Consider the following 26740-nt stretch of genomic DNA (forward strand, 5'->3'; position numbering starts at 1 on the left):
TCATGAGGAAACGAGCAAGTTATACAGCAGCCTTTAAAAGAAAAGTTACACCTGTTTTCTTTTCTCCTAGATTCTGGTAAGTTGGAGAAGTTGTCAAATCATATTATTACCGTAAATATTGTCAGTTTACGGTAATGTTTTGAACTACCAATGTGCTATGCTTGTGCTGTGTTTCTCCAGTCAGTAAAATGACATCTCTGTATCTGTACACGAGCTCTGTTTTCTTGTATTCTTCTATTTATTGGTGCTAAAATTAGGGTGCGCGTTATAAACGGGTACAATAATTTCCCCTAGATTTTACAAGTAAATTTGGGGTGCGCATTATACACGGGTGCGCCTTATATTCGGGAAATTACGGTATGTCAAATACTGGGATCATTTTAATATGTAGGTGGCTTGCATTTTGTGGCTGACATGCTCCTTGTCTCCTCGGCCGACGACCGGCGGCTTGACGCACATCCCCTCGCCGGGAGAGCACTATACTCGGCTTATTCCCCTCTTCCTGTGCCCGGTGTTCTGTCAAATTTTCCGACCGATCAGAAATTGCAACTTTGCGTTAAAAATAGCCGCGAATACAGCGATTACAAAGTAAAAACTACAAACTTTCTTTAAATAAAGGACTACTTACGTTTGATCATGGATGGGCATGTAAAAAGCTCTCCACATACACATTAGCTACACGTTAGCTTCACAACAACTGCAGCCGCCCTCCTCCACCAAGTCTCTCGCGGTTTACGACTTCACCGTGTAGTAAAGCATTATTTTGCTATATTCGTGTTGACCATTTGGCAGCTACACACTCCTCCGACGTCGGACGGTTTGTTCAGCGGTCAAGGTCCAACTGCTTCCCCGGCAAGCTCTCCTGTCCGTAGTAGCAGTGGAACAAGCTGTAAATTGCTCTCCGCCGGGCGTTTTGCTGATCGGCGAAGACAATCGACAACCCAGTCATCATGTGAAATGACCCAGGCTACTTATGTGCCATTTTCCGCTTCGAAGACTTTGAAACATCACTCGGTTCGGGTTAGCATGTCGGCTAGCTGTCACGTCTCTTGTTTTGTTTACATTCTCCGAAGCCGGGGAAGGGAAATAACATAAGCCCGATTTAGGTGGCATAAAATATCGATCGGGAGGTTTGACAGTAAAGGTAAAGTCGACAGTTTTGACCATTATGGAGTAATTTTGCCATGTCGTCTTGAATAAAATGCATTTTTATTATTTCATATTCCATTTAGCACAAGACTGTTATTTGTCATGACCATGTCATTTATTTAGCTATTGGGGACAAATACTTGGATAAAAATAATATCCTGCAAATATATTGGAGTAGAGAGACTGAAACACTGAAATTTTGCAGCTCTCTTCGTCACCTTTTCCTCGTTCTGAATAATTCCCCTTCAACAGGCTGACTGGTCCTTCTCAAGCCATTTATTTAGCTATTAGGGAAAATACTTGGATAAAAAGAATATCCTGTAAAAATATTGGAGTAGAGAGACTGAAACAATGACATTTTGCGGCTCTCTTCGTCGCGTTTTCCTCGTTGCGAATAATTCCCCCTCAATGGGCTGCATACTAAATCAGATGAAATTGTTACTCCGCTGACGTCATCTACCTGTTGGGGACGCTACAGCCCTATAATGGTAGGCGTGGCTAACCAGCAGATTAAAAGACTAATTTCTCGTCATCTGCGCTTTGCTAAATTGTTGTATATAGTCGAATCATCTCAAAATATGATTGTAATTCACATAATAATCCTGTTTCAGACTTTTTTTCTCCTGACGTGCACACTTTAAGACCTTTTATGAGATTTTAGGAGAATTTTAGACATTTAAATTCAAAATTATTGGATTTAAGATTTTTTAAGACCCAACGAATAACCTGGATAATTAAAAAAAAGATGTCAATATTATCCGATATAATTTTTTAATTATTTTTTTGGGCCAATATCCTCAGCTACCAGATAATATTGGGCAACTCTAGTTAACAATAAGGAATTTATTGTAATGTAATGAAGTCGTTTCAAAGCCTATTAATTAGTGTTGCATTAAATTAATTGCACAACTACTCCTACTCCTAGTATTAGGGCTGTCAAACGATTAAAATTTTAAATCGAGTTAATAGCAGCTTAAAAATTAATTAATCATAATTAATCGCAATTCAAACCATCTATAAAATATGCCAAATTTTTCTGTAAATTTTGGTTGGAATGGAAAGATAAGACACAAGACGGATATATACATTCAACATACTGTGCATAAGTACTGTATTTGTTTATTATAACAATAAATCAGCAAGATGGCATTAACATTAACATTCTGTTAAAGTGATCCATGGATAGAAAGCCTTTTAGTTCTTAAAAGATAAATGTTAGTATGAGTTATAGAAATTTTATCTTAAAATGTTTTCGTTTTAATAAAATTTGTAAAATTTTCAATCAAAAAAATAAACTAGTAGCTCTTCATTGTTGATGTCAATAATTACACAATGCTCATTGTGCTGAAACCCATAAAATCAGCCGCACCCATGAGCCAACAGAGGGCGACAAAACACCAAAAAACACAAGTAACAAGTAGACTGCTGTCATTTTAATCTGTTTGAGCGGGGCATGTGCCTTAATTGCGTCAAATATTTTAACGTGATGAATTTAAAAAATTAATTACCGCCTGTTAACGCGATAATTTTGACAGCCCTAATAATAATACATTATTATCCTAAAGATAATTGATAATCCAGTTCTTAGTTGGATACCGATAAAATTGTCACTGCAATGCAACAGAAGGTCTATGATACTTTTTTGACAAGGGCGTAAAATGTCACATTTGAGGAACAAATCCATAAATAAATAAAGCAGCCTGCTGCCATTTACTCGCTGTAAATTCCGCGCACCTCTTTACTGCGCGTCATTCTCGACGGCAGCTGCTGAGATAAAACATCTCCCAACGTCACGCTTTTTACCCTTTTGGAAGTTATTTGGATAAATATAAAGAATCCCTCGACGTCTCCCGGAAATGTAGCGAATGCCCTTCTTTGTCCTTTTGATAACTAATAACTATAATACTTCATGGGATGAAAGCTCAAGTAGATCACGTCAGTTTTCATTTGGAAAGCTCCAGCTGAATGAAAAAAATGTATTATCCCCATGATACAGCTGTATGTCAATCTAATGACATGCCCTGCAGTCTAATATGTCAACAGACTTTTTAATCGCACACTGACGGTCATTTTACGAGCCACTGAAAGCATATGCGAAGGCTTTAGGAGCACAAATAACTAGTATTTACTGTTAAAGATGCGGTCTCATTAAAATTGCATGTAATTGCTAAGTTGCCAAGAACACAAAACTGACTATTTGTCATCCTGAAATAAGAGCTTTAAAACTACCCACCAAATGTTATTCTTGCCTTTTATACACAATTTAATGGTGCTTCATAGCGTCGCTACTTCCTAATAAAATAGAGGTGAGTCAACAAAATATGTGGTTGTGGCTCAGTTTGCATGTAGTCGACAAGCTTTTGTGAATTTTTTAGATGCAGCAAATAACCCTTTCATAATTGGGTTTTTGGCAAGAGATGGTTTGTAAGAGCATTCATAAACCTGAACAAGCTCATTTTTCAGTTTTCAAAACCTCCTGGGATACCCTGTTTCTAAAGCAATTATCTTATGCGCAATCTCCATTCACGAGGAATCTTGGTCTTATAAAGTGTATCACAAATGTGAGTACACGACACGCATTTCTGCAGATATTTAAGTACAGTGGGGCAAATAAGTATTTAGTCAAACACTAATTGTGCAAGTTCTCCCACTTGAAAATATTACAGAGGCCTGTAATTGTCAACATGGGTAAATCTCAACCATGAGAGACAGAATGTGAAAAGAAAACCCAGAAAATCACATTGTTTGATTTTTAAAGAATTTTTTTGCAAATCATGGTGGAAAATATGTAATTGGTCAATACCAAAAGTTCATCTCAATACTTTGTTATGTACCCTTTTTTGGCAATAACGGAGGCCAGAAGTCAGAAGCTTTTCACACACTGTTGCTGGGATTTTGGCCCACTCCTTCATGCAGATCTCCTCTAGAGCAGTGATGTTTTGGGGCTGTCGTTGGGCAACACGGACTTTCAACTCCCTCCACAGATTTTCTATGGGGTTGAGATCTGGAGACTGGCTAGGCCACTCCAGGACCTTAAAATGCTTCTTACGAAGCCACTCCTTTGTTGCCCTGGCTGTGTGTTTGGGATCATTGCAATGCTGAAGGACCCAGCCACGTCTCATCTTCAATGCCCTTGCTGATGGAAGGAGATTTTCACTCAAAATCTCTCTATACATGGCCCCATTCATTCTTTCCTTTACACAAATCAGTCGTCCTGGTCCCTTTGCAGAAAAACAGCCCCAAAGCATGATGTTTCCACTCCCATGCTTCACAGTGGGTATGGTGTTTTTCGGATGCAATTCAGTATTCTTTCTCCTCCAAACACGAGAACCTGTGTTTCTACCAAAAAGTTCTATTTTGGTTTCATCTGACTATAACACATTCTCCCATTCCTCTTCTGGATCATCCAAATGCTCTATAGCGAACCGCAGACGGGCCTGGGTGTACTTTCTTCAGCAGGGGGACACGTCTGGCAGTGCAGGATTTGAGTCCCTGGCGGCGCATTGTGTTACTGATAGTAGCCTTTGTTACTGTGGTCGCTGCTCTCTGTAGGTCATTCACTCGGTCCCCCCGTGTGGTTCTGGGAGTTTTGCTAACCGTTCTTGTTATCATTTTGACGCCACAGGGTGAGATCTTGCATGGAGCCCCAGATCGAGGGAGATTATCAGTGGTCTTTTATATCTTCCATTTTCTAATAATTGCTCCCGCAGTTGATATTGTTTACCCCAAGCGTTTTACCTATTGCAGATTCAGTCTTCCCAGCCTGGTGCAGGTCTACAATTTTGTCTCTGGTGTCCTTCGACAGCTCTTTGGTCTTGGCCATAGTGGAGTTTGGAGTGTGACTGACTGACGGAATTGTGTGGACAGGTGTCTTTTATACCCATAATGAGTTAAAACAGGTGCCATTAATACAGGTAACGAGTGGAGCCTCGTTAAACCTCATTAGATGATTTCCGGCTGTCTTTGACAGCCAGAAATCTTGCTTGTTTGTAGGTGACCAAATGCTTATTTTCCACTCTAATTTGGAAATAAATTCTTTAAAAATCAATTAATGTGATCTTCTGTTTTTTTCCCCATATTCTGTCTCTCATGGTTGAGGTTTACCCACGTTAACAATTACAGGCCTCTCTAATCTTTTCAAGTAGGAGAACTTGCACAATTGGTGGTTGACTAAATACTTATTTGCCCCACTGTATTTAGTTTTTCAAATAAATATAATTTGAGTCAATCAGTCAATGTCATTGACGATGTGATCCCCTCAACATTGAGCATTGAACTAAAACAAACATAAACCAAACAGGTATTGTACTTTGTGAGTAAATAAAACTTTTTTTGCAACAGGAGAGAGGACTTTTGTGGTCTTGGCCCTTGAAACAATTTTCTTAACAAGGTAGTTATAGGACACCAAGCCTATCAATAACTATAAGGCCTCTCAACAAATTGAAAATATAACACTGTAAAATGCAAACGTTAGCTAATTCCTATAATCACCCCGTGATGGAAAAATTTAGCCTCCAGAAGAGTAACAAAAATCTGCATACTGGCAAAACAGGAGTGGAAAAAAACGTACACATCCCAATCCATCGACACTGTGCCAAAAACATGATACAGTATATTATCGTGCCTATTAATAATGTTATTGGATTTAGTGGGATGACATTATAATTCCTATTATTAGTGTTAGTGTTTTGTGCCACCATGTTCTCAGTACATGATGAATATTTCATGTGAAAGGATTCACAAGAGTGTTTTCGTCAATGATGACAATGAAAATATTTTGTCGACGAACAATTTTTTGATAAAGATGACGTGACGATGACAAGCTAAAAACGTGTCTTAGGAGACTAAAACATAATGAAATGGATGCCAGTTTTCGTCTGACGAGAGGCACAACGATATGAAAATTGGCCTTAGTTTCCGTCATAAGTTCACAATGTATGATATTTTCTTATCGCATGTGTAGTAAGCACACATCGTAGGGTCTGTCGCTGTTTTGTCTTGCCGGTTGATCATTGTCGACCTGAATAAATTGTCAACTTGTGTTTCGAAGCCTTTTTTCAGCTTTCAAAATGGAGTCAGTGCAAGGGGATAACACTAAGGTGAATGCACGGAGTTTGGCCTTTTGGCCGGGTTGCCGGTGTCTCGCTGGCGTGATTCCGGCAGTCTGGCTAAAGCATGGGTGTCCAAACCTGTCCGCAAGGGCCACTGTGGGTCCTGGTTTTTGTTCCTACCAATCGAACACAGACAGTTTAACCAATGAAGTTTGTGCTAAAACAAGCAGCACCTGACTGCAATCAACTGATTACACTTGTGAGACACCAGATTGGTGAAAAGATGTCCTCATGTTTTGTAGGAATGAAATCCAGCACCCACTGCGGCCCTATGTGGAATAGTTTGGACACCACTGGGCTAAAGGGTCAGATTCCTTCAATTTCTATCATAAAAATGTTTCCATGATATTCTATCTGTTGCATTCTAACATTTTGGAACGAGGCCTGTATAGAACTCACATAATATGTGCTGTGGTAGTTAGCGAAAGTACAAATGAGACACATTACATGCAACTTGACTGACTTGAACTCAACAAATATTCTTTTGTAACACTGTGTTTAGAGTGTAATTACTGTGCTTCGGTTATCATGGTTACAATAAAAAAAAATTAAAAAATCAATATAATGATTATATCCTATTGTTGACCTAAAATGCATATGAGACAGTTTGTGGAACATAAACGCTCATAACATAATGCAAATGTGTCATCCTTTATCCTATGAATTCCCCTTTGATTTAATCAGTCATGTCAGCTTGGCACCAAAGTGCACTCGCGCCCTCTTATTGACTCCCACGATGCACTCTGACAACCTTTTAGCTATCTGGGCCAGCCACCTGATATCACAATTTGCGATTATTTCTTTTTTTCCGGTGCTGGCTTGAAGCCCCCTCCACCATTTCTGGCAAAACGAGCGACTCGGGAAGTGCAGCTGTTTGCACTTGAGCAACCTCATCACATGGTTTTGCTTTTTTTGCATGAGCGCCACTTTGCATGAAAAGCAGCAGGAAATGCCAGGAAGAAGAAAAAAAAAAACATGATTATGGGTGGAATGGAGTTAAAAAAGAAAGATAAAGATAATCCAACAACTGCAAAAAGATGACGATTATAAATGATGTGTTTATGATGACGGCAATATATGTTCAATCATTGGTAGCCAATGATCTTATTTTTCTTTCTCACTTGCCTGGCAATGACAAAAAGGACGCAGCTGACTCCCAGGTAGGCTAGCAGGATGTAGATCCAAATGTCGGGCGTCATGGGGTTGAGAAAAGAGAAGAAGCCGTTGTTGGTGGTGTTGGGCTTGCGGTAAAGGATGCTGATGCCCATGCTCATGAAGGGCTTGGTGAAGTCCACCACCTTCTCACGCATGTAAGTGATGGTGAGGGGTGCCACCGCCAAGTCGGCTCGCTGAAAAATACAAATATATACCTGTTAGATAGCATTGACAAACTGTAGTTAATTTTTTACGTTGAAATTTGGTGCAGTTTGTGTTGCCTAATAGGGTTTCTCCCAGAAAACCTGGTTGAGATTGAGGAGCCCATAGTCCACCAATGTTTTTGAAAAAATAGATTAAAATATATTGAATTATGACTACCATATTTTTCGGACTATAAGTCGCACCTGAGTATAAGTCGCACCAGCCATAAAATGCCCAAAGAAGAGTAAAAAAAAACATATATAAGTCACATTTTTAGGGGAAATTTACTAGATAAAATCCAAAACATAGAACAGATAAGTTGCATTTTTGGGGGAAATTTACTAGATAAAATCCAAAACATAGAACAGCTATGTCATCTTGAAAGGCAATTTAATATAAAAGTACAATAGAGAACAACATGCTGATTAAGTGTACAGTATCATAATGTTACATGATGCATGAACAACGAAATGCGAATATACTGTTCTCACCAGGACGCTACGGCTCGGTCCTGGCTATACAGCGAGCTAAACTCCCAAATGACGATGCTGGACGTCCATAAAGTTTGCTGACTTTATTTTGGCCGTCGTTATGACACCATCATTTGAAGAGTGAAACTAAAAATAGAAATAATACTAATCAATTTTGTCCTCGATACAAAACAGGTCCGCATCAACGTAAATAAATGATCATTAGCTGCTATTAAAGCAATCACACAAACGGTTAGCATGCGTTCGCTAGCATTAGCACATCGTTCAAACAACCACACAACTGGCTCTAAGTGTCCGATCGCGGGTGGAAAACACACAACAACAACAGAAAAGATGATACACACAGGTGTTGCGTACGTAGAGATTTTTTACAAGCATAAACAATGAACGTAGGTTCGCAGCCGTGAAACTCTTCTCAGCGTGAACAAGTGCGAGTGCGCCCCCACTTGAGCGTGAAAGCGCCACAAACTAAAAGCATGCATTTCAATATAAAAAAGTCAATACTACAATTGAAGTCACATTGCCAAAGGCAGAACGCGAACGTGGCCATAGTAATTAGAGTTATTCAGATAACAAAAGCATAAAGAACATGCTGACAAGTTTACCAAACCATCAGTGTCACTCCAAAACACCAAAATAACATGTGAAATGATATCATAATGTGTTAATAATTTCACACATAAGTCGCTCCTGAGTATAAGTCGCACCCCCAGCCAAACTATGAAATAAACTGCGACTGATAGTCCAAAACAATACGGTATTATATGTTATTTTAAGCCATTTATAAACAATAGTAAAACAGTCAAAAACGCACATATAGATTTAAGAAATTAATTAGTACTAAATAATAGTAACTATGCATGAAAATTATTAAAGGGAAAGTGAATTGTGTCAATATATTGATAGGGACATACATTTGATTTTTTTTCTGTTTGATTAAACTTGGCAACACATTTTAGTTAAAAACAATATAATAATAATAATGATACTAAAATAGGTGCAAACTAGTGCTGCAACGATTAAACACTTCTCCAAGTATTCGTTTAATTAGATTGGTGTTGTAATGGTTTGTTTTGGAAGTGTTTGCATTTAGTTCTATTGATTTGGGCAGATATCCTGCCCTCTAGTGGCAACAGTGAATATGATATACAGTGGGGAAAATAAGTATTTAGTCAACCACTTATTGTGCAAGTTCTCTCACTTGAAAATATTAGAGAGGTCTTTAATTGTCAACATGGGTAAACCTCAACCATGAGAGACAGAATGTGGGGAAAAAACAGAAAATCACATTGTTTGATTTTTAAAGAATTTATTTGCTAATCATGATGGAAAATAAGTATTTGGTCAATACCAAAAGTACATCTCAATACTTTGTTATGTACCCTTTGTTGGCAATAACGGAGGCCAAACGTTTTCTGTAACTCTTCACAAGGTTTTCGCACACTGTTGCTGGTATTTTGGCCCATTCCTCCATGCAGATCTCCTCTAGATGTTTTGGGGCTGTCATTGGGCAACACGGACTTTCAACTCCCTCCACTGATTTTGTATGGGGTTGAGATCTGGAGACTGGCTAGGCCACTCCAGGACCTTGAAATGCTTCTCACGAAGCCACTCCTTTGTTGCCCTGGCTGTGTGTTTGGGATCATTGTCATGCTGCAAGACCCAGCCACGTCTCATCTTCAATGCCCTTGCTGATGGGAGGAAATTTTAGCTCAAAATGTCTCGATACATGGCCCCAAAGCATGATGTTTCCACCCCCATGCTTCACAGTGGGTATGGTGTTCTTCGGATGCAATTCAGTATTCTTTCTCCTCCAAACACGAGAACCTGTGTTTCTGCCAAAAAGTTCTATTTTGGTTTCATCTGACCATAACACATTCTCCCAGTCCTCTTCTGGATCATCCAAATGCTCTCTAGTGAACCGAAGACGGGCCTGGACGTGTACTGGCTTCAGAAGGGGGACATGTCTGGCAGTGCAGGATTTGAGTCCCTGGCGGCGCATTTTGTTACTGCCTTTGTTACTGTGCTCCCAGCTCTCTGTTGGTCATTCACTAGGTCCCCCCGTGTGGTTCTGGGATTTTTGCTCACCGTTCTTGTTATTATTTTGACGCCACGGGGTGAGATCTTGCATGGAGCCCCAGATCGAGGGAGATTATGAGTGGTCTTGTATGTCTTCCATTTTCTAATAATTGCACCCACAGTTTATTTCTTTACACCACAGGTGTCAAACCGATTCCAGAAAGGGCCGAGTGGGTGCAGGTTCTCTTTCCAACCAATGAAGAGGAAACCTTTTCACCAATCAGATCTTTTACATATGTAATCAGTTAAACTTTGTCAGGTGCTGCTTGTTTCAGCAGGAAGTTCATTGGTTAAACTCTCTTCACGGAATCGGTTGAAACAAAATCCAGCACCCACTTGGCCCTTTCTGGAATCGGTTTGACACCTGTGCTTTACACCAAGCATTTCACCAATTGCAGATTCAGTCTTCCCAGCTTGGTGCAGTTCTACAATTTTGTCTCTGGTGTCCTTCGACAGCTTTGGTCTTGGCCATAGTGGAGTTTGGAGTGTGACTGACTGAGGTTGTGGACAGGTGTCTTTTATACCGATAATGAGTTAAAACAGGTGCCATTAATACATGTAACGAATGGAGCCCTGTTAGACCTCGTTACAAGCAGTTAGACCTCTTTGAAGGCCGGATATCTTGCTTGTTTGTAGGTGACCAAATACTTATTTTCCACTCTAATTTGGAAATAAATTCTTTGGAAATCAAACAATGTGATTTTCTGTTGTTTTTTCCACATTATGTCTCTCATGGTTGAGGTTTACCCATGTTGACAATTACAGGGCTCTCTTTATTTTTTTCAAGTAGGAGAACTTGCACATTTGGTGGTTAACTAAATACTTATTTGCCCCACTGTAACTCATTTCATTCATTCATTCATTCATTTTCCGAGCCGCTTATCCTCACATGGCTAAATCCAGCTTCTCCCCGTTAAGACCAGCATAAGGTAATTGTTTCTCTGAGCTCATATGTTCAATGCATTCGTATTTTAGTTTTTTATAGGGCTGTCAAACGATTAAAATTTTTAATCGAGTTAATTACAGCTTAAAAATTAATTAATCGTAATTAATCGCAATTCAAACCATCTATAAAATATGCCATATTTTTCTGTAAATTATATATATATATATTCTGTAAAATAAATTGTTGAAATGGAAAGATAAGACACAAGATGGATGTATACATTCAACATACGGTACATAAGGACTGTAGTGGGCATTTCACTCTGTCATTTAGATCTGTCTATGCTGTCCTCCCTCCGAAGCGTCTACTTTTTCCAAAGCTAGACAGCTAGTGAACGACGCCTTAATAATCAGACTTCTTCCTTTTTCATCTGATTTATTAATAAAATGGTCTCAAACCATTGTCCTCTTTAGACCGTCGTAAAACTACAAAAAAAAGTACACAAGCATTGCATTAGCAACATCGTTAGCTTAGCACGCTATACAGGTTCACTAAACATAAACAAAAAGCGTCTCATACAAAAAATAAAACATTTCGCTTACTAACACAATATGTACATTCTTTACAACAACCATTATTACGGACAAATCTTGTCCAAGGATCATATAAGCACAACATTACAACGTAGGCATCAGCCCGAGATGTCGTGCAGCCATATTGAACTGGCAAGAAAACAATGAACCATATCGCAAAGCGACCACAAGAGTTCGCTGTTAAACAGCACAAAAAGCCTTGCTGTAAAACTTACCAAAAGGCAGAATACTGTCTGAGCGGGACATGTGCGTTAATTGTGTCAAATATTTTAACGTGATTAATTTTAAAAAATTAATTACCGCCCGTTAACGCGATAATTTTGACAGCCCTATTTTTAGTTTTTTTTATTTTAGCTTTGATTTTTGTAGCTTTGATTTTTGTGCGAATCTGTGTTTGAACGATTTGTTTAGAGCATTGAAAAGAAAAAAAAAGTTCTAGTATTTAAGCGAGTGGACGTTTGCTATGCAAGTTAGCCAATTGTTCTGTTGTTTTACACAGTGGCGCCCCCAGGGGGTGGCCAGGGGTGGCCACGGCCACCCCTATAAATTGGTTGGCCACCCCACTGGCCACCCTGCTTGCCAGTATATCGTTAGATTGTTGTAGCATCAGTTATGCATTTCATCCCAAATGAATGCATTTATTATCTTTAGTTAAATGTCGGGCTGTCAAATTTATCGCTTTAACGGGCGGTAATTAATTTTTAAAAATTAATCACGTGAATGCATTCGCGGTACGACTCATTCACGCAGTGCTGCAAACAGCCTACAATGGCGCCGTTTTACTTGTATACAGAGATAAGAGGCAGTGTCAAGTGAGTGGAGTAGATATAAGCATTCATTGAGACCGTGCTTTTAATTGGCAAAAGCGTCGTCATCTCTCCCACGGCAACTATAAATATTGTGGGAAGCGACGTGGGGAAGAATGACAGGAGTTGATCTTTTTCTTAATACCCTGTTGTGTACCCAACGCAGAGAAGATATAGCATTTGCAGCCACCACACACAGTCATGGTTGCACCACTTCCCATCATGCATTTGGGCAGGACAGTTAAGTCGCTATAGTATCATTTACTGAAAGCTCAACAAATAAACTAGATGGCAATATTTAGTCACAATATACAAACTCACATTTTTATAAGTCTTTCTATCCGTGGATCCCTTTCACAGAAAGAATGTTAATAATGTTAATGCCATCTTGTGGTTTTATTGTTATAATAAACAAATACAGTACATATGTACAGTATGTTGAATGTATATATCCGTCTTGTCTTATCTTTCCTTTCCAACAATAATTTTCAGAAAAATATGGGATATTTTAGAGATGGCTTGAATTGCGATTAATTACGATTATTTTTTAAGCTGTGATTAACTCGATTAGAAATGTTAATCGTTTGACAGCCCAAGTTAAATGTACACCTTATGCTTAATATACTGTATACATAACACAATAAAACAGAATTGTTGTAGAACTCAAAATGTTGACTGGACAGTTATGGACTATTCACATTAAATCATTAGTAACATCAAATATTACACAATACACCAAAGTATATCAGTAGCCGTGTCCTTAAGTCTTTCTGATAGTTTTCCCCTGACCTTTTCACTGCAATAATATAATGAAAACCTGAAATTATGGCTTTTAGTTTTGGCCACCCCAAGATTTTAAGTGGCCCCATCTGGCCACCCCTATGAAAAATTTCTGGAGGCGCCACTGGTTTTACACTGCTGGCCAAAAGTATTGGAATTTTACACAAAACTCCATTAAATGGGCCGGACAAAAGTATTGGCACCCTAAATGTAATACAGAAGGCAGCGGAAACAGCTTCTTTTCTTTGTTTTCTGATTAGTTTTTTTTTTTTTTGTAGAATAATACATATTGTGTCACTTTATATAACAATACAGCGATATAAAGTAATTTTGTCCAGCTTTACTTGCCATTCAGTATTTTATCTGCACAATCCAAAAGTAAATGGTTTGGTGTGGAAAAGTCGCCAAAATTATTCTTTACTTTTAGTCTTTACTTGATCACACAAACAGTAACTATGGCAAAACTTCAAAAGCGCCTGACCTTAAATAGTGAATGCAACCCGGGGTTTTTTTCAAGTGTGCTTTGCCCTGTGGCCTGTTTGTGCCTGTAGCCATCGTCATGGCGACACAGCGGCGTCCAAGGAGGTTGAAAGGTGCTAGTGTGGTCCTGCTGAGCCTCTGCTGTCTCTCAAACTATTCGCATTTGTACATCACGTCTGCGTCCATCTGCGGGTTCTCCTCTGCCAAACTGCAGTTTTGACCTGACCTGACTGCTGATCGGACCCATTCCAGACGTCCCGACAGTGATGGGCAAATACACCAGCGCATACGTCCTTCTTCCACTCAATGCCGGAACGCGGCACGAGCCAAATAACTTGACGCCATCCCGCCGCGTGCCACATGGCTTGGCGTTATCTACGATTGCAGATGGCGAGCTTAGCGGTGTTGTCCCCGCAGAGCTCCCTCCCCTTCCCGCCATCATGGTTACAGTGATTCATGCATTTTTAATCCGCCGCCTGTACACTTAACATTTAATTCATCTGATGAGCCAATCTCACTTGCACAAGAACTCCAATGCGTGACATTTGTCTCGACATGACGACATGGCCACGCGCCGCACGGGGCTAATGATGGAGTGTAATGAGTGTCAGCGTCGAGGTTAGGCCGTAATTTACTGAAGGGCAGCGTTGGCTTGGCCGGACGGTCGTGTTTGCCAGTACGGCGCTTGAACCTGTAGCCCTCCAGCTGCGGGTCAGCCCGTTTTGCCGCCGCCTCCGATGAGGATCAAATTGACACGTCGAAACGCCCGCGGCGATGACGTGACCTCGTGACCGTGTGCAGGAAAAATGTCGAGCAAAGCTTACGGATGGTTGCTTTCAGGAGAAAATATGGAACTCCACAGCCAAGAGTCCTGAAATTTTTTTTTGATCAAGCTAATCTTATTGGGTCATTCCAGAATTGGAAGACATTTTGCATCCAAGCTTTCAAATTTTAAACAAGCTAGATATCAGTGTTGTTTTTGGCAACCATTTTAATTTTTGTCTTAGTCTTTTGGACAATAATAAATATTAGTTTTAGTCATATTTTAGTCATCTCAAAATGTGTTTTCATTTTGTTGACGAAAACTCAAGACTAGTTCCGTCTAGTCGTAGTCGACATTTACTAAAAATATTTTTGTATGTAAAATTTAAAAAATACACTCCAAAAATAAAGGTTTCCAACTACTTCGAATGAACACCAACGAGCACATACAGTCATGTGAAAAAAATTAGGACACCCCAGGAAATATTCAGTTCTTCAGTTCAGTTCTATACATATATATATATATATATACATATATATATAGATATAGATATGGATATATATAAAATAACCTAACCGAGCGGCACGGTGGCTGAGTGGTTAGCACGTCCGCCTCACAGTTCTGAGATCAAGGGTTCAATCCCGGGCTTCGGGCTTCCTGTGTGGAGTTTGCATGTTCTCCCCGTGCCTGCGTGGGTTTCCTCCGGGAACTCCGGTTTTCTCCCACATCCCAAAAGTAGGCTGATTGAACATTCTAAATTGTCCGTAAGTATGAGTGTGTGTGTGAATGGTTGTATGTTGTTGTTGTATGTGCCCTGCGATTGGCTGGCAACAAGTTCAGGGTGTCCCCTGCCTACTGCCCGTAGTTAGCTGGGATAGGCTCCAGCACCTCCGTGACCCTCGTGAGGAAAAGCGGCATGGAAAATGAATGAATGAATATAAACTAACCTTAGGAATGGTATTATTTCATGTCAACATACCTCATAAGTATTACTTAACCTTAACCAACCATTACTGAATGTTTTTTGGACCCTTATTGTAAAGTGTGGCACACGTATGCCTTAACTAAGAAATTAAAAATGCATAAGTTCCCCCCTCTTAACCTTTATTAACCATTACTGAACTCTTTTTGGACCCTTATTATAAAGTGTAGCACATGCGTCCCTTAACTAAGAAATTATAAATGCTTAAGTAAACAAACCCTAACCCTATATAGCCCTATATATATTTTTAATTTTACCAAACCTTTAGTGACTGTCTGGTTATGCATTAACTAATGCATTAACTAAGGCATTAACTAATGCTTTAACTCATGTTAATTAATATATTAATAAATGTTAGATAAGCAATCATATTAATTATTGTAATGTTACTTAAACATTAGTTGTCTTAAAATGCATTAACTGATGAATTAACTCATGTTAATTAATATATTAATAAATGTTAGACAAGGGATTAAATGAATTATTGTCTTGTTACTTAAACATGAGTTATTGTATAAAAATGCATTAACTAATCTTAATTAAAGGACCCTTATTGTAAAGTGTTACCATTATTTTTCATTCGCTGCGCCTATTATACTTGTAGATAATCACTCGCGCAAACCTCGCGTGCATGCGCCCTTGCAATTTGCTACCCCGGTTGACCGTCCCGCCCAACCGCCATATATATGTAGCAGAAAATCAGAAGTGAAGGCTTAATTTTCAAGAATTTTAAATCCAAAATGAAGTCCTCCAATTCTGGAATTATTCCACTGCTGTTGTCATCTTTCCATCTTTTCTTGTTCTTAATAAAGGATTTTATCCTATTCTAATAATCTTTTTCCCTTCAAAAGTTATCAATCGTTCTGTCCAATGACATGAAAACGGATTCATGAGTACCCGGCTTGCAATCCAACATGAAATGGAATGAATGAATAGGGCGCCTCAGCTTCGTTTTATCTGCATTAACTTGCCCTCTTGTAGCCCCTCTTCTCATATCTACACTCGTTATCATTTTATTTAAGTGGAGGCACAGATCACCTACGAAATGCTCATGTACTGTATCTTATCTTGCTACATTACAGCAACAGGATTGTGGTTCGTTGAGAGTCGAGCAGAGGAATTGAACTGGATTATCTGGAGGAGAACCTATCATAACGTGTTTTTTGTTGTAGAAAGGGTTTTTGACAGTTTATAGTGGGATATTTGTCTTTACGTTTTCTGTTTACCTGGAGAAATTATGGTGTTGGTAGTGTTGGAGATAAAAATCCCACTCTATGCACGCTTAATCATGTGAAAAAGTGCTGGGCAGAGCAATAACTAAGCAGCTTAGTTCTCGCTCTACTACGACGCAGTCATGCAAATTGTATTGCTTATCATATAAATTCAAGAAATTCATGTTTAAATATATGTTTGTTTACACAGAATTGGCTATCTGAAGTTTCTGGAGTGTGAAATTACACACGTGAAAATAAATGTCTTTTAAATTGACACGCCACAGATTCGTGTCATGACCAACCCTACCACATTTGAATGATTAAAATAAATGTCCATGTGTGTAGAGCGAGGCAGCAGATTGTGGGTGAAACCATATCTTGCTGAAAAATTACCCAAAAAAAATAATCGCTTAATCTTAATCTTATTTTTTTACTTCATCTTATTAATGACTTATAATACATGTTTTTTTTTTACCTGTCCTGTTCAGCTGCTTGACACTGAGAATGAGAATCTGAGTGTCCGATTGGTGCATGACACACACACATGTGGGCAGTTTGCCCCGAATCTCGGCCGTGTCAGCAATCTTGAAATGTTGCTCATTTGGAGCACAGAAAGAAAACAGAGCACCCACACACATTTTATTTTTTATGACTGTTGTCAAGCCATCCTCTTCCCAAAAAGCCGAGTTTAAGCTAGGCACTAACGCTAATGTACAGCTACAACGCTGCCGTCCTACGTGCCTCTCACTATTTGCTGATGTAATTGTTGCGTGAATTACGATTTGGGAGACTTGACAGTTCAGACTGCAGCCACATTCTGGAAAAATGTGGCCCAGATCGGATTTTAACCACATACAAAAATGACCTCGGTCAGATTTGAAAAGGTCCACTTTTATGCGACTTCTCCCATTCAAGTTAATGCCTCACTCGAGTCGGAAAAACATGACGAAATCGGATTTGTGCATTAACACTGGAAGTTTCGGGTTTTTTTGGCTATAAAGAAACACCACAAAGGCGTCAAATGATACCAAACTGACTACTTGGCTTTGTCAAACAATAGACCACTCAAACAAGCAATCAAGCATACAACCCCCCTACACACTCCTGTATAATCGCTGCGTAGATGTGAACGGGGGGTTTCACTCTGGATAGCTGCAATTAGCATTTTGAATATTTGCGAATCCAGGGCTCCCTTCGCTTTGTCAAATACAGAGGAACACCGAGATGGCTAGTCGCCGTGTTTTACAATATGATTGACAAGGCAGCACTGAATGCATGTGTGTTGTATCAGGCATGCACCGGAAGGCAAGAGAGACGGGTGGACTTCTTGGTGGGTCTTGCAAAGAAATTGGCTTACTCTCATGTGGGCGCAAAGAAGGCACAGAAGGAAAAATTGCTTCGGCAACAACCTCCAACACCTAGCCCCAGGAAAAGGGCGTAGTGTCATATGTCACCACATAATTTTTTTTTTTGGTTTTTATTACACCGTCCTTTGTATATAGGCAAATTGCAGCTTTTGGAAGATGTAAAAAGGTTGTCCACCTGATTGCCTGCCTGAGCAGACCAATGTCCGGCAAACAACAACGGGAAAGAGAATGACCTCTAAAGGTGTTCATTGCCTCAGACAACCATCCAATGGCGCCTTTCTGTCTCCATACAGTTTACACTTGCATACAGTATATGTGAGACATACTGTAAGACTGACCGCAGTATAGTTACATGCATGAAATTAAAAAAAAAAAAAAAAAAAAGTTTAAAAAAAGAAAAGAAAAAAGAAAACCTGACTAGCATGTTCAATTTGGTTTACACAGCGGATAAAACTGGAAGAGTTCAAGGGACAAGTAAACACTTAACTCATTTGCTCCTAGAAATGTATAAATACGTTCTATTTTTAAATGCTTCATTGTCCCAAAAATGTATTTATACGTCTTTTGCATTTTTTTTTTTTTTTTTTAACAAGAAGAATCTATAGCTTGAGAGCTATCTGAGAAACAAAAAACAAGGCTCCAAACGCATTTTAAAGCAATAAAACTGGCCACTGGAGGGCAGTAGCGCATTTTGTAAATACCCGCAACCCGATTCAACAGCAATGAAAGCCCGGGCAGCACGGTCGGAGCGCTGTCGGCAGTATGCCAGGCGGCGGACGACCGAACAAAACAACAGAGAGGACGCCTGGAATGCCAGACGCTGGATGACGGAACAAAACGACTGAGACCACCATGCAGCGGGCTCGTCAACCAGAACCTGCAGAGATTCAAAAATATTCCATCTTTGTGAGACAGACAACGATGAGGGAAAAGATTACACGGCTGACGCGACGACAGCGGCGTCATCTCGACGACAACAGGCGTCATCTCTCAGTAGTCATGTGTAAACAAATTGTTACTTTGCTGTCAAAAGCTCTATTTGTCTTGTTCATTATGATATTTTGTAAAAGGAAAACATTATTAAGATGTTTGGGATGTATACAGGGGTGAAAGTGGCTAGAATTTCTTGCTGGAACTCTCTGACGTGAAGGTCGCCACAGAGCCAGAAATTTTATATATTTATTTTTTTTATTCAAAATTTGTATTTTTTCAATGATTTGCAAAATAAAAGTTAACAAAAACAACAATAACTCCAACCTCCATCTTCTAATTTTTACTTTCCCTCATTTCCTCACTAAATGCCAAATCGCAATTTTAACTACTTAAGATAGGTTGTATATTAAAATTGAAGTTAATGTCAACATTTTCTTTTAATTTTTAATAAGAAAGATATAAGTAACATTCAGAAAAATAAGTAAAAATGACTTACATTATGCAGAGTGAAATGGAATATATTTTGAAAATCGCGCAAACAATGACTTTTTCAAACCATAAAGAAATGAAAAAGTAGCCTAACATAAATGAAAAAATATACGGTAAGTCCAATGTGCACATTGACTGCTAAGATGTTCTGAACCTCCCCATCAGAGCAAATAAAACTAAATATGATAAATAAGCCTGCTCAACTCTTTTGTTGCTCTTAAAGATTTGATCCATTTTATGTTCTTTTTTGTCGCATCAATTCAACCTTTTTAAAAAAAAATTTTTTTATTTTTGCTGTTCCAGAAAACATGCACATTTGAACCAATCAGAGCTAACTAGCTCTGCTGTTTTGACAGTTGCTGTCATATTTTCTGAATCAAAGCACCGTGTACTGGAACATCATTCCGGCCCTCAATCTTATACCGGAACTGCGTTCCTGACCGTTCTGGCCCACTTTCACCCCTGGATGTAACTAATGCAAAAAATAGCTGTGTTTAAGTCAAAGTTATGTTTGAAATGTATGCGTTTACAAAAAACTCATTTTCTCCGTTTTTTTCATCAGAAATAGGAAAATTGCTCAAACTAAGCTACTGATTTCTAAAGAATGGAAAAAGATATGAACTTACTTTTTTTTCTGCTGAAAGAAGAGAGTCAAATCTTTCTTTTGGTTGATTCCATGTTTATATAGCAATACAACAGAATTTTCTGTGGGCCTTGCAAAATCAGTCAAAATCCAGAAAAACGGCCGGGAGCGAAGGGCCTTGCTCTGGTGAAAATGGCTGGGAGTGAACGAGTTAAAAAGAAAAGTCACATCCTGTCAGTAGTTTGGTCTATTTTATGGTGGCTTTTTCACCACAACCTGTCTTCTGGGTGACAACAGGCCCGCGAAAAGAATACCACTTTAACCTTCCTTCGCGAGTGTGAATGGGAATGACTAATAAGGACCATAGTGCTCACAAAAGATATGCTGATTGGGGTCAGATGATCCTTCTCAGGTTACAAAAGCGATTTGTATCAACTGATCCACCCTTGGTAGTTCTAGTGTTAAGACCTGTGATATGAATCTAGCCTTAGTGTATTTTAATAAGGTTCCTATATGTTGTTGACAATAAACGGAGGTGCAATGGAAAATTATTTGAACATACAGTATATGTTGAAAGTTTCACCTTTTTCACGTGGTACAAAGAAGTAGTCTTCCATTTTATCAGCACTGTAAATGTACTTTAGCCTCAGTGCAAATATCTTGTATCACATTTCCTCGAAATCTGAGACAAACATGATATCGCATCTATTGTAACAATGTATGACAGATAGCATCCATCATCTCATTGAAACCACCTTTACCGCTGCAGAGTGAAAAAAAAGCCTCGCGTCCAAAGTGATGGTGGTAATTCTCTGCTGGCATTTCCTAAGTGTCCCCCGTCAACGCTCCGTCTTTGTGCTCGGCAGCCCCGCCGGGTCAGCGCTGTACTCAGCTGAAAACTTGTAATAGCTTAAATGGCATTTAGTGCGAGGAATGGTGTGGCAGGAGTCAATGGCTTGCCCGCTGAAAGGTTTGAGGAAAGGTGGCTACCGCTGCAGCACTTTTCCTCTGTGTGAGCTCTTTTTTTCTTCTCCCCCATGTTGATAACAATAACCTTGAGGGGGAACAGACGGATTACGAAAAAGACTGCAAATACTGATGGATGAAGAAGCATGAACCCATCGTTCAGCAGAGCACGTTCAATTCATTTCGACTAGCAGCGAATGACCACGGTAAAATATCTTGTATGTTCCAAAAAAGATGAAAATTTGCGCATTTTTCGGATTATACGTCGCGCCGGTGTTTGTTGTACTAGCCAAACAATTCACAATGAAGAGGAAAAAAAACATGCTCCATCTGAGTATCGGCACTTTCACACTAGACCAAGAGGACCAGGTTCCAATCGGAGAGCTACCTCGCAGCAACACTTGAAAATGACTTGTTGAAAAGGTTCAGCATTCACACTGCGTCAACCCAAATTTCTGAATAGCATCATGTAGGCGAAAGGTGCACTCATTAATTGGAGAAATAGAAGAGGAAATACCTCCCTCCTGGGAGGGGAGGGAGCGTGGAGCATCACATCGTGGTGCTGTGATGCTGGACGTAATGTTAAATTGTATATGGCGGAAAACACAGACAAGACTGAAAAAGCAATTTCTGCTCTTGCACCCCTCTTTAAAATAAACTGCTGTATTTTATGCCAAAACAACTGTTGTGTTTGATAGAACAATATGTCTATATGCTGCATAAGCAGATTCATGGCGCATTAAGCCCCCAATCTATTTTTAATGTGTCCGTTTTACCCTGGAAACCCCTGTTTACAAACGTCGCGCAACCGCGTTTGTTTCAACCCAGCCATAAAACTAAGGTAATGAATTATATTTATTAATCAAAATGTCATTTTTAGCTTAGAATCATTAGTTGATGTCTAATATTTTGTTTAAAAAAAGACTTTAAAAAATTATTCACTCGCATATTTAAAACTTAAACAAATTACGTCACAATGAAAAAAAATGGTGTCTGTAAAAACGTCACGGATATCTACCTCATAACTATCGCTTAATTGTATTTTTTTTTGTTACTGTCGCATTTTCTCCGATATTTTAGATGATAAATGATCCATCCAAACAAAGAAAAATTGAAAAAAAATATTTAAAAGGGTAAACACATGAAAAAGAAAATCTCGACCACTCCTCGATGTCTGCGATTTCTGCATCGCAACCCTTGTTATATTACCATGTTTCACCCATAAAATCCCCCAAAAATCCGGCTGTGGCCATTCACACTCAGGGGCAGTTTACATGGCGACTCTGCGACACAAAGACGGACTTGCCTCGCGTGCATATGGTGTCAGCGAAGACGGAAGGCGATGATGAAAAATTCTGAATCCTGCCTCCAAAGTGGAAGAATCCGATTGCGGGGGGTTGAGGGGGGCTTCATATGCATGCATATCAAAGGCTCCCGCGGCGCAAGACCGCGCCATTAACGTCAGCACTCGTACACGTCACATTGGGCGTGCGCAGCGGTGCTACTAAACATTAAAAACAGTAAATATGGCGGAATGTCGGCTTTAATTTACTGTTTTAATAATATTTTTAAATTACATATGTTGAAAGTTTCAATTTTTGTGCCTTTTTGAACAAAAGAAAAATGACATTGCTTCGAGTGGGCGGGCATATTTTTTTCCAGGCTGAGGGAGCTTGGTGGGGTCAAAGTGCATCATTCTCTGTCGCCCTGTAAATGTGCACTGCCCCTTAGGGCCTGGCATGAACACTACATCGTTTTCAGAGCGGAACTTCAAGTCACCTGAGTGTTTTCCGCCATAAACCATAATTTCTGGACTATTGGGCACCCCTGATTACAAGCTGCACCCGATACATTTTTAGAGGAAAAACCATTTTTTTGTACATACATAAGCATCTCCTGCCTATTAGCCGTGTGTGCCCACATAGTAACATGAGATATTTACAAAGAAATACACAGCATTTTCTAAATCTTAATAGCATACCTTAACTTTTCTTTCCAAACAGCGCCAGCAACACAGCACTTACATAGCAGCAACACGGAGCACAGCACTAACCGGGCTGGTTATTATAAACATGAACGTTTTTGTTAGACATCTTCTAATCTTCTATCAAATACCTGAGCTAAGCCTCAAACGGTATAAGAAAGTAAATAAATGAGGATCTAAGTACAACAAAAGAACAAGTGGCTAACTAACATAGCAAAAGTCCACTAGCTTAGATGGTATAAAATGCTAACGTTTGTTTGTTTGTTTGTTTGTTTGTTTTACAATGCCTTTAACAAATGCTTCAAATACATATTCCCACAAAAAAAACAGCTAAATATACCTATAAACTAAATTACGAATATATTAAAAAACATTAGCTCACACAAAAACTTAGCTTATGTCGGGCTTAACAGGAAGTAGCTGGATTCAACCATGTGAAATGAGTTATGCCATAATCACTGTTGCCACTACAGCGCAGTGTATCCACCCAAATCAATAACACTAAAAGCAAACACTTTCAAAACAAACAAGTATAACGCCAATTTCATTAAATGAATACTCGAAGCAGCAAAATTTAATTTGAATCTTTTTTCTAATCGAATTACTTGAGTTACCATATTTTTCGGACTATAAGTCGCACCCGAGTATAAGTCGCACCAGCCATAGAATGCCCAACAAAGAGGAAAAACAACATATATAAGTCGCACTGGAGTATAAGTGGCATTTTGGGGGGAAATTTACTTGGTAAAATCCAACACATAGAACAGATACAGTGCCCTCCACAATTATTGGCACCCCTGGTTAAGATGTGTTTTTTAGCCTCTAATATTTTTTTTTTTAATTCAAATAATATGGGACCTTAATGGAAAAAAATAGAAAAATCCAACCTTCAATACAAGTGCATTTATTCAGTAGGGGAAAAAATCCCACATAAAGAAATAATTATTTGACATCAAATAATGTGTGTCACAATTATTAGCACCCCTGGTGTTAATACTTTGTACAACTCCCTTTTGCCAACAAAACAAGGTCTGGGGACTGAGATGGCCATGGGAGGAGCTTGATTTTGTGTCTGGTGAGCAGTGTTGTTAATAACGGCGTTACAATATAACGGCGTTACTAACGGCGTTATTTTTTTCAGTAATGAGTAATCTAATTAATTACTTTTCTCATCTTGGCAACGCCGTTACCGTTACTGAGGCGGGAAAGGCGTGCGTTACTATGCGTTACTAAGTTGGTTGAATAAAAAAAAAGTCTGAGAGAAACGAACTCACGGGGACGAGAGCAGAGCAGGAGTGGGGAAGACGCCGTTGCAACCGCGATGCTAGGTGGCTCCAATAATACCTGACTGCAGCCATAGCCGACAAACTACGCCCACATGACACGGTAGATATCATATTATAGAACTAGATGCAAATGATAGACACTGCTGCACTGCCAACATGTTTTAAGGACTACATGCGTTTGTAAACAGCCGCCATCTTAAAGCAGTAGACCTCTCAGGAAGGCCCTGATGTAGAGGTCCTTCCTAGCAACCTAAGTAATTTTTTTAAATTTAAAATGCTCCTAAATCGGCAAAATCTTAACTTAAATCTATCTTTAAATGATGAAACAGTTTTAAAACTTACACATGCTTAAAGTAGACAGAAGGGAACTAATGCAATAACGGGAGAAATTTTAACAACTTTAACGATTGATTCACAACTTTAAATGACTTCCACACATAGCAAAGGTTACTAGCTAGTTATCGCAACCCCCTTGTGTCTAGTTAAGTGGAGGGTAAAGAATTGGGCTAGGGCCAATTGTCCCCCAAACACTTTAAGCTTCACATTGTGTGACCTGTGTGTGTGTTTTTTTTTTTTTTTTTTGAGAAAGAAAAAAACATATCACTAGTTACTTTGCCAAGTAACTAATTACTCTTACATTCAGGTAACTGAGTTACTAACGCAATTACTTTTTGGGAGAAGTAATTTGTAATTGTAATTAATTACTTTTTTAAAGTAAAATTAACAACACTGCTGGTGAGCCATTTCTGTGTAGATTTGGCCATATGTTTAGGGTCATTGTCTTACTGAAAGACCCAGTGACGACCCATCTTCAGCTTTCAGGCAGAGGGCAACAGATTTTGATTTAAAATGTCCTGGTATTTCAAAGGATTCATGATGCCATGCACCCTAACAAGGTTCCCAGAGCCTTTGGAAGGCCCAGCTTTCAACTGGGACTGTGTGCTTTGGTCAGATGAGACCAAGATTGAGCTTTTTGGAACCAAACACTCTAATTGTGTCTGGCATGCCACGAAAGATGTGCATGTTGAAAAGCACCTCATACCCACTGTGAAGTATAGGGGTGGGTCAGTGATGCTGCGGGGCTGTTTCGCTAAAGTATTAACACCAGGGGTGCTAATAATTGTGACACACATTATTTGATGTCAAATAATTATTTCTTTATGTGGGATTTTTTTCTCCATTGAATAAATACACTTGTATTGAAGGTTGGATTTTTCTCTTTTTTTCCATTAAGGTCCCATATTATTTGAATTAAAAAAAAATATTAAAAGCTAAAAAATACATCTTAACCAGGGGTGCCAATAATTATGGAGGGCACTGTATATTAGGGCTGTCCCAAACGACTAATTTTCTCCCGATTAGTCAGCCGACTATTTTTACGATTAGTCGACTAATCTAATAATTAAAAAAAATAAATATATATATATATATATATATATATATTTTTTTTTTTTTTTGTTTTGTTTTGTTTTTTGTTTTTTTGTTTTTTTTGTTTACTAATTTAGCAATGAAATTTTTGTTGACGCTTATCAATTCACAAAAAAACATACTGGAACACTTAAATTATTTATTAAAGTATAAATAAACACGTAAATAACAATAATAAATCACAAATAAACAATGAGTTCAAATGCTGATAGAATTAACTAGTGTAGCATCCCGATTGAAAAGATGGTCTCTTAAACTGATGGTTTACAACTTTTATTCCATCCTTGATATAATCACACTGTAAGAGCTACGGTGCACACAAATAAAACAACACAATTAGAAATTAACGAAAACTTTTCACCTTTTTCCTTTTAAACCTTATTTATATATCAATGAATTGCCTATATGAATTGCCTTTACCTTAATTTATTACCTTATCATTGGCAATCTCTCCCTTGAGTGCAATCACTGTATATACTGTTTATATTTATGACCTTTTAAACTTATATAATTTTCTATACCATAACATGAAATAAACCTTTCAGTTAGCATTAAGAACAATACTAATAGCACTTCACTTATAGGCCCAATGTCAATGAAACATTATTATTTAGTAAGGCGACAGCACCCTCTGGTGTACAAAAAAAAAAAAAAATTACAAACGGTGACGGCGCTTGAGGTGTTTATTCACGGCCGGCGTGCAGCCAAGCTTGGCATTGAAGAGACAGGACAGAAGAGTGTACCCTCCTTTGTTTCTTTGAAATAAGTCAATGTTTTGGACACTCTGGTGCGCTTTTTTGGCTTTGTGCCGCTTTCCCCGATTGCACACAGAGCATCCGACATTCTGAACTTTCCGCGCATATATTTTTTTAACCCTTCATTAACCGTCGACGGGATGTTGTGCTCGTCGACGGATTTACGTCATCGATGACGTCGACTATGTCGACCAGTCGGGACAGCTCTACTGTATATCAGCTTGAATGGCAATTTAAAATAAAAATACAATAGAGA

At 38.9% G+C, this 26740-nt stretch overlaps 1 protein-coding gene across 1 annotated transcript in view; it reads right to left on the reverse strand.

Moving 5' to 3' along the window:
* grik3 (glutamate ionotropic receptor kainate type subunit 3) overlaps window positions 1–26740 on the reverse strand; it is a 283742-nt gene that overhangs the window by 36497 nt on the left and 220505 nt on the right. The window contains exon 11 of the mRNA XM_057834915.1: window positions 7386–7609. Coding sequence (XP_057690898.1) covers window positions 7386–7609 — 224 coding nt within the window. The remainder of the gene's footprint in view (window positions 1–7385; window positions 7610–26740) is intronic.

Source organism: Corythoichthys intestinalis, chromosome 4 (genome assembly GCF_030265065.1).
Source record: "Corythoichthys intestinalis isolate RoL2023-P3 chromosome 4, ASM3026506v1, whole genome shotgun sequence".
NCBI lineage: Eukaryota > Metazoa > Chordata > Actinopteri > Syngnathiformes > Syngnathidae > Corythoichthys > Corythoichthys intestinalis.